At 36.2% G+C, this 16,567-nt stretch overlaps 1 protein-coding gene across 1 annotated transcript; it reads right to left on the reverse strand.

Annotated features, from left to right (window-relative positions):
- Positions 1–5: 5 nt before the first annotated feature.
- On the reverse strand, positions 6–11,122 carry LOC104096310 (uncharacterized). The gene is made up of 3 exons (XM_009602666.4): positions 10,896–11,122; positions 3,458–3,626; positions 6–3,334 (listed from the first exon to the last, which is right to left on the reverse strand). Exons 1-3 carry the CDS (start codon positions 11,007–11,009, stop codon positions 396–398), a joined length of 3,222 nt encoding a protein of 1,073 aa, XP_009600961.1. The 5' UTR covers positions 11,010–11,122; the 3' UTR covers positions 6–395.
- Positions 11,123–16,567: the final 5,445 nt, after the last annotated feature.

Here is a 16,567-nt window from a genome sequence, read left to right on the forward strand (position 1 = left end):
ATGTATTGCAAGAAATAGTTAACCTGCATTTTCACGAATTTCCAACATTCTATAACAATGGAAGAAAAAAACTAAAAGAACAATCAAGTAGAATACAAGGATCCCCAGCCAAATCTAAATTTGGGGATGAAGTATTATAATCTCATTCTCAAAAAAAGGTTAAGAAAGAATAATTATACATGTCGCCATAGAAAGCAATATCATCAGGGCATTCAAATGGTTTATTATGTTTCCGGTTCTTCCAATAATTCACTCACTGAGCTCATCTATTGGAATGACTTAACCAGCGTACATGAGAAGTAGTACCTAGTCCATCATTCCAACTGTTGTCATGCTTATCGTTGGTTTATACCATGTAAAAACCTGTCCAGACACAGACTGTACCAGCTTCATTGTTATGAAGATAAAGCGTTCAACTTCTTTTCAAACATCTTAGCCCGTCGAAGGGCGTCCAAGGCCTCTGCCTGCTTTCCAGAACGTTTCAAGTTTAATGCCTTCAATTTCTCTGCCTTTATTCGTTCTTCCAAGTGTTTTCTCTCATTGGAAGACTCATCAGATACACCTGCTTCAGATAGTTTTGGCTCTGGTCTTTCAAGGATTTGAGAGGCAATAGTGCCAGTCTTATCAGTATTGCCAGCTATGTGTTTCTTTGTTTCCTGTCTTTCAGGGCCTCGGGATACAATAGTGGTATCTGCAATTCCAATTGCTTTTAAAGCAGAGAAAAGCTGAGGATCAAGAAAATCCTCAACACTGACATCCTCTGCTAAATTAGCTGTGGGATCAGAAGACCTCATTGTATCTTGCGAAGACACTTCTTCCAACTGGCTCTCAATAGCTTTTGCCAATTCAAATTCAGCATCGGCTTCTTCAGTCCTACCTTCCCTTCTTAACTTAAGTGCTTGTCGTTTGTGGCTGAGAGACTCCTGCTGCAATTTAAACCGATCACGTCCAGACAATGGCTTTGGACCTGAGCTTGGACTTACTTCTGTCTGTCCAACTTGAGATACATTAGGAACTTTGTTTGGACTAACTTCCTTTTGTCCAACATGCAAGGTAGTAGGACCGGCCGAGACTGTGGAACTACTAGTATCCAGAGTCTTTTCCTCCTCAAGGCGCTTCTCTAAAAGTTTTGCCTGTCGAAGTTCCTCCTTGGCTTCTGCCACTTTCCCTTCTCGCTTCAAGGCAACTGCTTTCCTCTTGCGAGCCAGTATATCTTGAGGAAGGGAATTTTGATCAAGCTGAGAATTAAGTTCCTGGGCAGATTTTGACTCAGAGATGCATGGTTTCTCATCTGACTGAGCGACCTCTTCTGGTTTCTCAGGAGTACGAGTAACTTTGCTTGCCATGTCCTCAATTGGGCTCTTTTGTGAACCAGATGGAGTAAACTGTGGGTTCTCAAGGGAAGAACTGATAGCTTTAAGTTCTTTCTGCTCATTTGACTCAGTTGGAACTCTGTTAGACATAGATTCTTCAATTTCAGCTAATTGCTCTTCTAACAATTTAGCCGCTTTCAGCACTTCCTCTGCCTCCTCCGCCTCTCCTTGGCGTCTCAATGTGAGTGCCTTTCGTTTCAATCCCAGAAGTTCCCTCTGGATTTCACCTTTACTTTTGTTAGATGCTCGAGCTTGGATGTTACTCGTAGCTTCCTTAGTTAAGGAATCGCTAAGATGAGAAACATTATTTTTCCCTTGAAATGACGAAGATGGAACATTAGCTTTTTCATCATCCTGCCAGCCCAAATTATTAAGCAGTGAAAGATAAGTTGGGTCATGCAGGTCTTGATCTGTAACCTCTGCCTCTTCATCTCCAGCATCAATATCTGCAACACTTTCATCCAGCTTATTCCCAGCAATGGGCTCCACGGATTTTGGTGGATTATCAATATCTTCAAGTTGCTTCTCAAGAATCTTGCCTTTATTCAATTCTTCTTCAGCCTCATCTAACCTTCCTTCCCTTCTTAAAGCAAGAGCCTTCTTTTTAATACTAAGAAGCTCTCTCTGGATCACTGATCTACTCTTTGGTGCTACTTTGTGCTCCTTGTCCTTCCTTTCAATGTACTTTCTAACATCCTGTTCACCATTATTTAGTTGTTCTTCAACTGAAGGAGAAAGTTCCTTCTGGATTGCCCCAGGATGCTGTACCTTCATGTTAGTCTCCCGAGAAGCAGAACTGTCAAGCTCGCTCTCCAGTGTTTTTGCCCTCTTTAGAAGTTCCATTGCCTCCTTAGTATTACCAGCCCTTTTCTGGCTAAGGGCTTCTCTTTTCAGTGACTGAATTTCACTTAGTAACACTTCCCTATCAACAGGCTGGAATTGCTTTTCTGAAACCTCAGATTCAGCGGCATCTTCAGTCCAGCCCATTGATTTCAAGGCAGCTGCTATTTCTGGGTCATACATGTCATCATCAGTTACTTCAAAATTACCATGTGTACCAAGATCATCAGCAATTCCCAGAAGGTTGTCAAAATCATAACTAGAATCTGGTTTATATCCAGTAGATATATCATCAAATTTATCAGAATCCAGGCCACGTATTAAAGAAGAAAGCTCATCATCAGACTCTTCATCACCACCCAACAGTTCCTGCTCTTCTATTTGCTTTTCAAGAATTTTAGCCTTCTTCAATTCTTCTTTGGCTTCAGCAAGTTTCCCTTCCCGCTTCAACTTGAGTGCTTTTTTCTTATGAGCAATGACCTGTGACTTGTCAATTCCATGAGTTTTCTTTCCAGGATTGGTCTTTCCAGAAACTTCTCCAAGAAGCGCAGAAAGTTCACCCTCAAGGCTCATGGTTGCTGGCCTTTTGTCAGCAGTATGAAGATCCATATCTGACCATCCCAGTTCTTTGAGTTCAGAAGCAAGATCATCCTTCTCTTTGGTAATTTGAGGAGAGAGCTTATTTTTCCTACCAGACGCTTCGCGGTCATCAGCATCTTGCTGGATCTCAGTGACATTACTGGAAGATAATGCCCTTTTACGATTTTTCCTTAGAGAAATCTCCAAAGCAGCAGCCTGCCTTTCAAGTTCTTTACCCCTCTTAAAAGCCCTTAGCGCTTCTTCAGGCTTACCTGAAGCCTTTAGGGTTCGGTAATTCTTTTTTTCTTCCATCGCTTGCTGACGTAATTCTTCAGGCGTAGTGGATTCCATTTGAGCCTGCTGCTCAGTCTGATTAACGCTTCTGTTTCCAGCCTCATCTTTACTAGAATAATCTAGAACATTTGAACCAGACGCAGTGCTTGCTGACTGTTGATCAAGGGGAAAAACATCTGAGGCCGTTTCTTTTCCCAGAAGCTGATTTAAAGCTTCATCCTCACTCTTTGATGCAAGTCTTGAGCTCCCTGTGAGAGAAAACACTTGCATTTTAAAACAAGTAGTACTCATTTCTTTCTATCTGTACTATGCAATTAAGGTTCCAGCACAGTAACTATGAATGTAAGCATAACCAGTTATTTATACGGTACCTCCTTTCGCTCTATTTTTATGCCCATATCGCACTTCAAAACGTGCAGCTTCTTCTAATCTTTTGCAGGGTTCACATATACGCACCGGTGAGTCACCTTGTCCGCGTAACACCATTCTCTGCTGGGTACAGCTATTGCAAAAAATGCCCCCGCACCTCCGGCAATGATGCTGAAATTTCATAGGCGAGAATCACAACATAAGTGAAAGACAACCGGACACCTATGGTATTCATATTTCCATTCAAACAAAGAGCAAGGAGACAGGAGCGTTGAAATAAAATCATCTCTATAGCCTTAGTAAGAAGGATACAAAAGATGATACTGATATATCAACGATACTAATGCAACAAATACCATTATAAAAGAAAAGAACACTAAGGCAGAAAAAGAAGTCACAGCAGCAACTAAATTGTCATATGTAGAAACTTCAACATGTTATGTCTTAGAGAAATGGAATCATTTTAGGCGAGCCAAAAAAGCATGTCCTTAACTACTTCCTTCAGCTTCTACCTAATGCATTGCAACCTACTTTCACAGCCGAAAGAATGCCTAAATCCCGCTATTGAAGAGGATTGGTTTTGGGCAGCAATATTCAAAAAGTTAAGATACTTCACAACAAAAAGCTAGACTACTAGACCAGTGTTGTGAAAAGCGCTCGCTTCAGCGCTTTAAGTGTGAAGCGAAGCGAGGCGGCCACTGTGTCGCTTTTGTAGGGTGAAGCGTAGCAGGTAGGTTGAAGCGTCCGCTTTTGCCAAAAAAACGAGAAGCGCCAGCGAAGCGAGAAGCGACGGAAGAGCTCGCTTTTGTCTTTTAAGTCACTAATAAATAAAAAAGCTCAGTTTATTTTTACAAAATCAGCAAGCAGCGACTAGTGTTTCATTTTTAAAGCCCAGGTATGTTTGCAGCGACTAGGATTTCAATTTTCAAGCCAGGTATGTTTTCTTCTTCTTCTTCTTCTTCAGTGCTTAAAATAGCAGCGAAATGCTGCCAAAAAATTTTTTCCTTTAAGTTCTTCTTTTTCTCATTCTCTTCTTATTATTTTCGTTTTAAGTTCTTAAAATTGCAGCGAAATGCTGCCATTTATTTTTTCCTTCAGTTCTTCATCTTTTGTTCTTAGTCTACTGTCAATTTTTTTAGTATTGGCAGTTACATGTGTAATATGTGTTGTCTATGCAGTATTTATTTTAATATTTTTCTTAATTCCGCTTCACTTCAAAAAACCGAGTGTTTCGCTTCTCGCTTTACGCTTTAAGCGAAAAGGGGCTTGTCGCTTTTCCTCGCTTCACGCTCTTCACAACATTGTACTAGACAAGCAATCCGCAAACACTTGTTTGGAAGCAGCAAGACAATTTCAAATCATAAAAAGTTCCAGGCCACAAGTGTGAACTTTGTTTGGAGAGTGAGATTAACCCTTGAGCTGAACCACTACTGAATAGTTGAGAAGATAACCAAAATAGAGATATCCGAGAGGAGGAAACTGGGGAAAAGTTATGCAATATCTGGGCTATAATTGTCATAATTTGCTCTCAAAGTACATCACAAAGGAGAAGGTTCATTGTTTTTACAAGAAACAGCACCTGCTAACGTCCAATAAAGTGAAACCAAAAAGAAACAATTCAGCAATGGAATTTTAATTCCAGCTTTTCAAACAGGATTGACAGATGCCTCAATACAGCTGTAGCTTGACAGATGGTTTGAGAGTATGAATAGCACACAAAACAATGTCTATATATTTGGATTACTAGCTATGAGAAAGTTATAAACACTTTAAACTCAACTATTAAAAGTTCAAAAACACTTTAAAACCAATTAGTACTGTGGTGATAACCAAATGTATAGTAAGCATATTTGTGGTCAAGAAATTCATTAGAGAAGCAAAATGAAGAACCTCTTGTTCTCCAATAAGGATAACTGCGCACAAGGCCACAAGTGAATGAAAATTGTATATTGCAGATAATGAGGTAAGATATGGGGGGGGGGGGGGGAGAGAAACATAGATTCCCCATCTTCACACCCATAATGATTACTTTCTCGTCATATTATAGAAGATTTTTTTTTGTGCAAGTTTCGTAACATTAAAGAAGCTACATTGCAACTATTCTTGTCCAAATCCTATTCCAATTTATGTAACAATGAAATAGAAACGCATAAACTGTTTTTAACCAGGATGAAATAGATTGATTTCTGTGACGAACTTATTGCCTTTATGGTGTACCAATGCAACTCTAGAAAATTGGCTTTTCTGGCGAGAAGCTCAAGGAGGACTAGCATGAAATAGCTCCCATTAATGTGGCAAGTCAGGTCATTCATCTATATGTACAATACAATAGAGTTCTCAAATACGGAGAACTCTACTACCCGGTACCTATGTTGGTGGGAGGAAGCAGGTATCCCGTGGAATTAGTCGAGTCGCACGCACGCTGGCCCAAACACCACTGCTATCAAAAAAATTAGAGTTCTCTACAAGATGCATTACTAACACCACGGCTATCAAAAAAATTAGAGTTCTTTACAAGGTGCATTACTAAGCACTTGAGGCATAAGGGCATGCATTACCTAGAAGATGAGGTGGAGAAGTTTAATATTATCAGCTAATTGAGCTGGTCTATAGAATATATAGAAGTCTATTAAAGATGTCCCCAAGCTGTAGTTAAAGTACACTAAAATATGCTTGAAATTGTAAATTCTTGCTCTCAATTCGTTGCAGAAAGAGGTTCTTACTCGAGAACAATGAGTTATTGGGTTTGCCTTAATCTTTCTCTTGGGTGACTTTACTACCTTCGAAGGTCTCTGATATTCTTTCGAGCTTATTTCTTGTATAATGCATCCCGACAGATTGAGCGCTGCATTACCACTTTGGAGTACAATGGAAGCAGTAGCATGCTGCAGGTACTATTATTTTCTTCTTGGGAAGTAAGTGGTGGAGCTGGAACAAAGATAAAGATGCACTGAGCAAGCTTGTTCACATCCAAAATTCTACACAAATCCAAGTGAGAGGATTCAGAAATCTAGAGCACACGAGCACTTCAGTCTTGCCACTAAACCAAAAAAATGAATCCCATCATGTCTTTCCCGTTATCTCTCTTTTCTCTCAATAAACATGTTTTAGCAAAAATACCTCAATTGCCATGCTATTCAGGAACACATTTGGGACTATCAGCTATTTATTTCGAATTCAACAGAAGACCATTCGAATGAGAATAATATTTACAAGAGTTCTTCAGCAATATGAAACACCTTGCAACACACTAGAGTAAAGTACAAGATTAGAGACATTCCGCTGTATGACAATTATCTCGGAAAGATGAGCATTTTCATTGGGTCATTAGACCCATATGATGACAAGATTAATATTTGCTGCTGGCCGCTGGGTACATCAAATGTTGAGATTGCACATGTTACTCCCATTAGTATGTGTGATGCCCAATTGAAGCGCTTATGACAATCACTAAATTAAAGCTCTTATCAGGTATTTAGCAGTTAGTTGATATTAGAGCCTGGTGATCCTTTAAGATGCCAGATAACAGAAGATATACTGTTACTCAAGTACAGAGGCGGATGTATAGGTTAGTTTATGGGGCACGTGAACCCATGGTCTCTCCGCAAAATTAGGTATTTTATGTAAGTACTTTTTAGAATTAGTCCAATATTATTTGTTGGCACCCACGCTACACAAAGGTTGAATGATGCATTTGGTTGAATACTGAGTTATTTACCCAACGGAACACAGATCAATTCCCACTTAGTACTTTTTTTTCCTTTTTTATAGTGGTGCACCCATGTTTTAAAAATTCTTGATTCGCCTCTGCTGAAGTGAACTCTACTTCGAAGTTAACCAAAGAGTACAATCAGGTGTCCATTCAAGATAATAATGCTTTTTTTAATGATAGCGGTACTCGGGCCAGCTTGCGTGCATCTCGACTAATTCCACCGGGTATCTGTCTAAGTTGCTCGGACAAGGGTGCGGGTGTCCGACACGGGTGCGGATCTAGAGGTCGGATACTTCGAGATGTAAATTTTAAGATTCGGGGATACGGATCCTAGTACGGATACGGGTGCAGGGATCCGACTAAAAATAATTCAAAAGAAAATATAAAAATATCTTTAAATTATGATAAATTTTGTGGAATATTTAAGTATAGCTTGTAAAGTGTCGATTTCTTTTTATTCTCAAATTATAGATAAGTAAATGATTGATTTCTTAGATAAGGTATGCTATTTTCTTCAAATTTATCCTAGCTTTGGTTCTGATTTTGGGAATCAAATTGTATCTCGTGTCGAATATTTCCGTCTGTTGTGATCAAAGTACCCAAAATTATTTGACCATATCCGGTACGGATCCCATACCCACACCCATACTAGTGTCGTGTCGACACGGGTGTGGCACCTAAATTGCCATGTCGGAGCAACTTAGGTATCCGTTACCTCCCGCACAGGTACCGGGTAACTCTAGCCACCAAGGCTTGGGCAGGTCGGAAGAAACCACCTTGTGTATTTTGTCTAACCTCATGGTTCTCGCCCATTTCATTGACCACCAGGCCACACCCTTGGGTGCGGTAATAATGCTTATTAACCTCATCATCGCATTACTTGCAGTCTTACTCTTACCTTTTAAATCAAGACGTGCATCCAGGAAATCCAAGACCAAAGTTTTTGAGAGACACATCAAATGATGGATGATAACCTAGTTCTACATATCATAATAAATGATAACCAACTTTATCCCCCCCCAAAAAAAAAAATAATTATAACCAGTTGCACTTGATGACAAAGATTTCAAACAGAATAGACAAATCACAGCATTGTAGAAGTGCAAAGCCCCTAAAAGATAAAGAATAACCTTTGTATAATGTGTGTGCTCTAAATGACGACAAAAATAACTACGACTCAATTCCAAACAAGTTAGGGTTGGTTGTATAAATTCTCACCGACCATGCCACTCCATTTAAACTCAATAATAGTTCATTATATTTTCTACTGGCAAATAAATCTCATTCTCAACTAGGACTAAAATACTCTAGAAAACATAAGACCTAAAGTAAGCGTACTAAAATGACTAAACATAGTCGCAACTAATAGATATGGCCTACATAAATCTTTTTCTTCCATTTTACACTATGAGAGATTGCAGATCTTTTCGCGACATCTTCCTTCCATGTAATTCTGGGTCTACTTCGTTCTCTTTTAACACCTTCATTTACCATCGTTTCACACCTATAGACGGGTGCATTTGGAGGTCGACACAGGACATGACGAGCCATCTCAAGATCCTATATAATATTGGCATAGGAGGTACGTTCTACACCATGATTTCATAGAAGTTAAAAGAAAAATTAGTGAGGACATATCGGAAACGAAACTATGACAGCTGACACTAGAGGGTGACAAGTGACAATTCCTTGTCAGATGAAAAGGTTTCCCAGCTTCAAATTAAAGTAGAATATTTCTGTGAATATTTCTGCACAACTTATATGTAAGTACAAAGATTTGACCAACCCGGGCCTACTTATTTCCAGATGTGGAGAGTTGATAGAGAGAAGCTAGCTCTCGTCTAGCATAAAACTAAAAACGGAAAATAAGTACAGATTCAACCTTAAGCTTATGCAGCTCGCAGCTTACAACCCAAATAAATATACTTTTGCATAGAAGTATCCAGAACCAAAGAAGATGGTATTTCTAGCCTCATTATGGCTTGACACTGAAAATGGAAAATAAATAGAGATTCCGCCATAAGCTTATGCAGCTCACAGCTTACAATCAAAATCAATATACTTTTGCATAGAAGTATCTATCCAGAACCGAATAAGATGGTATTTCTGGCCTCATTGTGGCTTGATTTCCTTTAACATTTTTCTTTCTTTGATAAGTGTCAAACATTTTATGAGCAAGCAGCAGCACTAAGAGTGTGCTAAAGAAGCTTTACAGACAGAGCAAGGCTCTGAGCAGATCCATGATATAATCGGTATTCGGTATCATAAAGCTAGCAAAAGGATTATATGGTTCTAGTTAATTCAGAATCATGATTGGGAAGAACCATATTAGAGAGCTACTGCTCTTTAACTAATTAAAGTTCCAAGTAGACTTTCAGATGCACTGAGTCATTAGTGCTATACTATTACTTCTAAGTTTCATTTTCCTACGTGCTTTCCTAGTGAGTTCATCCTTATAGTATCGTATTTTACTGAGGGTTGCATTGCCATTTAGGATTGTTCGATCATAACCAGAGTTATCTGTAAGATTTTCACGCTAAAGGCAGCTGAAACCAGGGTTGTGAAAAGCGGTTGCTTCCTCGCTTAAAGCGAGAAGCGAAGCGAGGCGACCATATGACCGCTTCTGCTATATGAAGCGACTCAGGTAGGCAAAAGCGTGCGCTTCCCACTAAAAAGCGAGAAGCGCTGAAGCGAAGCGAGCGCTTCTCTGTTTTAAACACCTGTCAACCTATTTAATTAAAAAAGAAAGGTGTTCTTTTATTAAAACATACGACCAGCAGCAACAGAGAGAAAGAGGCGACTAGGGTTCCAAGTCTTGTACACTTTTCAACTTCAACATACGACCAGCAGCAACAGGTATGTGATTTCTTCTTCCTTCTTCTTCTTCTTCTTCTTTTTCTTTTTCTTTCACTGTTTCAGTGTCCAAATAGCAGCGAAATGCTGGCGAATTTTTTTTTTTCCTTCGGTTCTTCTTTCTCAGTCCTCTCCTCTTTGTTGAAATACTGCCCAGTTCTTCTTTCACTGTTTTTATGCTGCCCAGTATTTATTTTAATTTTATTTTTTAAATTCCGCTTAACTTCAAAAAAGCGAGCGCTTCGCTTCTCGTTTTAAGCGAAATGGGGGTTGTCGCTTTTCCTCGCTTCACGCTCTTCACAACACTGGCTGAAACCTCTAGTAAGCCTCCATTTTTATCGCAGTGGGGCTTCATAAGATTAAGTTAGATGCTCGAATTGGAACATAATAGCCTTAATAGAGCAAGGAAGTAAGGAAAAATCTTATTCTCATTCCGTTACCAAACTTCCCAAATCATAGAATTATAATTAGAACACAAATCTATAACTCTTTTTTTAAAAGAAGAAAGTTAATTAGACAGATAGAGATGCTTCAACATAGAGCTGAGATTTTTGCTATCACTCCCCAATATATTATCAATTTAAACCTTACTCCAATTCCTAAATAAAGTAAAGTACAAAAAAGAAAAAACCCCGTGCCTAAACATTGAAAGGGGAAAGATAAAAAAGAGATGACATATGAATTCAATCAAAAACTTAAATTGATTGACTAAATATTTTAGGATCTAACATGTGATTATTCGACAATCAAACCCCATAATGATCAAAACTGTGAAACTTGGGATTTTGCGTAAAGTGTATCAAGAAAAATAATATTTTGTATAAAGGGTGACAAGAAAAAGTAACGAAAGTTGAAGAAATATTGGGAAATCAAACCTTGCGATTAAGGAAAGTGAACTGAGAAGAACATCCTTGACAATGAGATGCATCAACTACCCAATTACTCCCTCTCAGTGATGGCTTTGACGGCAATCCGATCTTCTCCAACATTTTTTAAGAAAAAGAAAATATAAGAAGAATCGCTGATACCCTTTTTCCTCTGGAGTTTCGTCTTTGTTGAAAGTGAATGAGAGGGAGTACAGCTGACCGAGACGACGACGTTCAAGAAATTGTAGGAAAAGTAGGAAATAGAAGAAAAATCAAATACTAGTACTAGTAAATAGTAATACATGTAAAGCAAGTTCACTAGTAATACATGTAAAGCAAAAGGTCGATCTTAAATTTGTCCGTGCTTCACCCGGTATAGAGAAATATAACAATTACTCTTCTTTTATAAAAAAGAAATCGATATCAAGATAAAATTTGCATATACATAGAGTTAATTTCTCAAATAGTCATTTAACTTGATAATTTTACCTAGCAAAATTGCTTTTCTTTGTTTTAGGACAAAAAAGACACTAACTATTCACTTACTTCTCCAAAGTCATACACCATAATAAAAGCCACTTTTTATAGAAAAGGATAATTTTACCCATGTCAATAAGTATGCGATGTTAGCGGTGAAAGAAATTAAAATTAAGATTCAAATTGGTAAAAATAAAAAATTGAAGCAATTAGAAATAAAATAGTAGAAGAAAAAATATATTATAAACTCGGTATATTTTTTAATATTAGGCTATTTATTATAAAATATTTATTTAACATTAATTATTCTTTAAAATTTACATTCCACTATCAATGTTGTACCACAAATTCTCAAAGACCAAACGAATTATTTTTTAATTTATTTTATTTGATAAATCTTTAAAGAATTATGATAAAAGTATTTTTGTGTTTTGTTTTCAATATTAGGTAATAAAAAATAATAATTTTTATAAGATATTCCGACATTAGGCATCTGAAACTTTCATGGATAGATTTTTTTATTTATTATGTATTTACTGATATAAATAAAAAAAAAATTCTATTAAAACGGCTTTTATGGTGGTGTATGACTATCAGAGAAATAAATAAATAAATAGTTTGGTAACTTTTTGTGATAAAACAAAGAAAGATTTTGGCAGGTAAATTCATCAACTTGAGTGACCATTTAGGGAATTAACTACATTTACATGCATACAAAATCAGTTTTATAAATTAATTAATCACAAAACTTTATACTTTTTCCATTTGTACACTCTCTATAACATCGATGACATAAATAACAGACAACATAAACAAAAACCTTCATATTATAATATGTTTAACGTAAAGTTGGACAACACATTTAATATGACCCCTACCTATCGAAATTTAGTCTCAAAATTGATCATCAAATGTTTGATTTCTCAAAAACACTTATATGTCTGTAATTTATTTCAGAATATTATTTCAAATAACCTTTAGTTTTTCTTAATACTATTATAAAACTCTAAGAAAAAGCATTATACTAAATTCTTCAAAATCTACAAAAGTATACAAATTTTAGTTTTGTAAACGTGTAGACTAAGAAATGTTAATTAAAAGAAAAGAAAAAGAAAAAAAATATTAATTCAGATAAACAATTATAACATGCATTTCTGATTTTTAGAACATAGTAATGAAAGTTTTTCGCATGAAGCTATTTATCAAACATACCTTCCCTCAGCACATTAATTATGTTGTAAATTTGCTTGTGTGCTTTTGCTTCACCTGCATTCAGATAATATTTTCTATGAAACTTGAGAGCAGAAGCAATATTATCTCAATACCAGATTTACACTTCAAAAAAATACCAATATGAAATGCTGGCTAGTTTAAGAGAGAGAGAAAAAAGAAATGTAAATAGCATACTCCATTTTCTATGAATCTGATGATGTGATTGAGGACTGAAGAGTGCACAATCACAAAGTAAAATCTAAAATGAAGAGAAACAAATACAAAATTATTTAGGAAATACAACTCTAATAAAATCCATGTCTATTAGAGCAAAACAAACCCGAGAAAGAGAGCTACAGAGAACACAAAAGGTGAAGAAAAGGTAATTGATCCATAATATATATATACTTGAAAGAAATTAGACAGCCAAATTCGTAACATAAGAGACATGAGGGATCAGTCACTTCCCTTACATTAAAAAGGCCTAAACAATTGAATATGAAAAATAAAAAAAATAAAAAAAAGGAGAAAAAAGATAAATAGAGTTCTTGGCCTAAGAGAAGTGTCAAGTCATCACTATTATTCCCAACTTTATTATATATATAGATATAGATTATTTTAATACCTAAATACACTCCTAAGTCCTAGGTTTAAAAAAAAAATGATTGTGTGATTAACTTGGAAATGTTGCATAAGTTTATATGTTCAGATTTAATATGTGTGCACTTCACTTCTATGAGAATATTTTACTCGCTTCGATTTTAAAATATTAGTCCTTTTGATTTGGTGAGTACTTATTAAAAATTTTAAGAAAAGATAAAGGCTAATTTAGACAATTTTTTATAATTAAAGCTATTAAATCAAATTGCATATGTGTATATATATATGTTAGACATGTGGCATCAAATAAGGCCATATATATACATTTTTTATTATTCATCTTCTAGTATTTTACTAGTCGCGATAGTTTCACTTTATATTAGCAGGGAAAAAAGATAGTTTCACTTTTACAAATTTGGATAGATTACGGTAGATAATTCCCCAAACAAAAAAAAAAGTATAAATACCTCCTAAACTTATTTCGAAATACCAGCTACACACATTAATTAGTGTATATATTCACCATGTAATACAAATCTAGTTGCAGCATTTTAAGGGTGTATTTACTCCACTTCAAAAAAGTTAAACCCTTACAAAGTACATGCATGTAACAAGGGGGTGGCAAACGAACAAATCGGGTCGGATATACGCGGCTCGAAAACGTGTAATGTAAAACAGATAAAATACCTAACACGGTCATATTTAATATATATATATATATATAAAAGATAGGTTAACCGGTGGATAATATAGATACTCATATTATACATTGTTTCTATGTGGTTACTTTTGGGAGAATTTATAGTCTTCCAAATTTGAGGACCCCCAATAATCAACGGATTTATTGAGTAACTCTTGGATAAACTATTAAACTAATAAGAGTTGTATCTTCTAACTTCATTCAAAAATGAAATTAGAATTTTAGTTTTTATAAATATAAAAGTTAAACTCATTGGTTATGCATTAAGTATCCATCTTTTACTTAAATCTTATCCATATTTGACCCAGATTTAAAAAGTTCATTATCCAACCTATTATTTTTGGATAATATAGATGGATAATTGATTTTTTTTAATCCATTTTACCACCACTACATGTAACTATCATTTCAACACAAGTTTAGGGGTGTTTATGCTTTTCCAAAAATAAAAATAAGAAAAAGTTTAAAAGAATTTTCATGCAAGCTAGGGGTAAAGTATGTACTAAACTTTTCTTATAAAATAATTTTATGCAAGTTAGGAAATTTTAATAATCTCTTATATGCTCGGATAGTGGAAAAAAACAATTTGTGTCAGAGTTTAAAGCATAAACGCATATCTTATAGTATCTTGAGAGAAAGTGGCATATAAAAGGGTGATTGACAGGAACTGTTCTATAAAGGGTTGATCGTTAAATATTATTTTCATATTTAAAAGTACTTAGAAAATGGCTTCGGCCACATACATTTATTGCTTGTGAGGGATTTCTCTACTATGAGGGATTTCTCTACTATAAGATAAATTGTTGGAATGAAGTCTTTACTACAAATACACACTCATCTGAAGAGACTCCAACATTTCCAATGGAGATACAATCATCAGAGCTATATTCAAGCAAGCATTCCAGCGAAACGATCCTTTGATAATGGGCTCTGCCCAACACTGGGACTGACTTTATACAGAGAGAGGAAAATCAGCAAAAAAAGCTAGCCAGTGCAACGTTAGTGGAGGAATTGACAAAAAAAATTTGAGACAAATAATATTAACGAATGTCGACAAGCAGCGTATCTACAACCATGGAAATATTCAGTCATTATAAAGCTCATGGGAAAACGCCTAGTGCACCACTATCTTAAAAACAAAATACAAGACATGTGGAAGCCTAATAAAAAAAATTCACTAATAGATCTCGGAGAAGACTACTATACTGTAAAGAAGAGAACATGATTAAGGTACTACAAAATGGACCTTGGTTTATAAACGGGTTCTTCTTATCAGTAAAAAAAATGGGTCCCAAATTGTGTGACAAAGAAAGCTCAACAAAATTACACTGCAGGTGTGGGAAAGGCTGCCTAACTCCCCACAGAATTTTACGATGGAATTATCCTCGCAAAAATTGGGAACAAAATTGGGAAGCTACTCAAAGTAAATGTATGCACGTCTACCATATTAAGGGGAAGATACGCAAGATTGTGCGTAGAGATGCCATTAGAACAGCCAGTACAAACTCATGTACTCGTTGGACTTCATAAACAACCCATCCTATACGAAGGGAAAAATATTCTATGCAAATCTTGTAGAAGGTTAGGGCATATATGTCATAATTGTCCCTACTCTACTCAACCAATCCAACAAAATGGGGAGCAAAAGCTTTTACAACCATCTCAACCCGTGCAAGGAGGATCTCAAGAGTGGCAGACGGTCTCCTTCCCAAAAAAATAAAGCAAGGTCAGAATATCCAAAAACTACAATAACATTGCAAGCACATCAAAGGTGCCAAGTATTAATTTACGCATTTATGATGCTTCTACTGGTAAGTACCTTAATACTCAACACTTGGAATATGTTAACAAACAACATTTAGGGGATACCAACATTGAGTGTAATAAACACACCCCTCTAATGATCGTTAACGGACCAAAAAACTACTTAACTCATTTTGATAAACCACAAGGCGATATGATCAACAATTTTGCAATGCTCCAAGAAGAGCACATGGTTTTGGAAAAAGAAGAAAATGAAATCAACAAAATCACTAACCACATGCATGAACCAATAAGTGGTGACATTACAAGTGGCAAAAACGTGGCAACAAATACATGCAACTCTAGTAATAGTAATCCTCCGCTTAATAACAAAAATATCACTAACAATTATTTACCTATAAATCGGACACCCCAAGATCATATCAATTATCCTATTAACAATGATAACTCTATTACCATGAGCTTAACCAATAACAATCAATATGTAAAACACTCCCCTCTCAACCAAGTAACTAATGAACACATGGAAGACAGGGAAGGATAAGTGGCGGAGATGATATCCATGCAAGATTTGGATTAAAAAAAACCTTACGCCAACCCTCTCAAACTCCATACAAATAGAGCTCATCATTACCACCCCTCCTAACCCTATAGAAAACAACTCTAGTATAAAGAAAGAATACCACAACAATGCCAAGAGTATCACTAATACTAAGGCGGAGATACATGCTCAGACAACTCTACCATTTCCCTCGCCAACAAAATATGAGCAATCTTCCACCTCTTCCCCCTCACTTCCCATCAAACCCAATTATATATGCACAACCACCAAATCTACCAAACTACCAACCTCAATCGTGGGTTGAAGTAGGTCTGATGGGCTATGCAGTCTCTTTCAACCTAGAGATCAATGGCCAAGAATCCATTC

The sequence above is a fragment of the Nicotiana tomentosiformis genome, chromosome 2, assembly GCF_000390325.3.
Source record: "Nicotiana tomentosiformis chromosome 2, ASM39032v3, whole genome shotgun sequence".
NCBI lineage: Eukaryota > Viridiplantae > Streptophyta > Magnoliopsida > Solanales > Solanaceae > Nicotiana > Nicotiana tomentosiformis.

Coding starts and splice junctions, on each gene's coding strand:
- LOC104096310 (XM_009602666.4), bottom strand. CDS start 11,009: ATGTTGGAGAAGATCGGATTGCCGTCAAAGCCATCACTGAGAGGGAGT. Junction 3,627..10,895: donor TCACTTTCCTTAATCGCAAG/GTTTGATTTCCC, acceptor ATGAAATTTCAG/CATCATTGCCGGAGGTGCGG. Junction 3,335..3,457: donor TAAAAATAGAGCGAAAGGAG/GTACCGTATAAA, acceptor TTTCTCTCACAG/GGAGCTCAAGACTTGCATCA.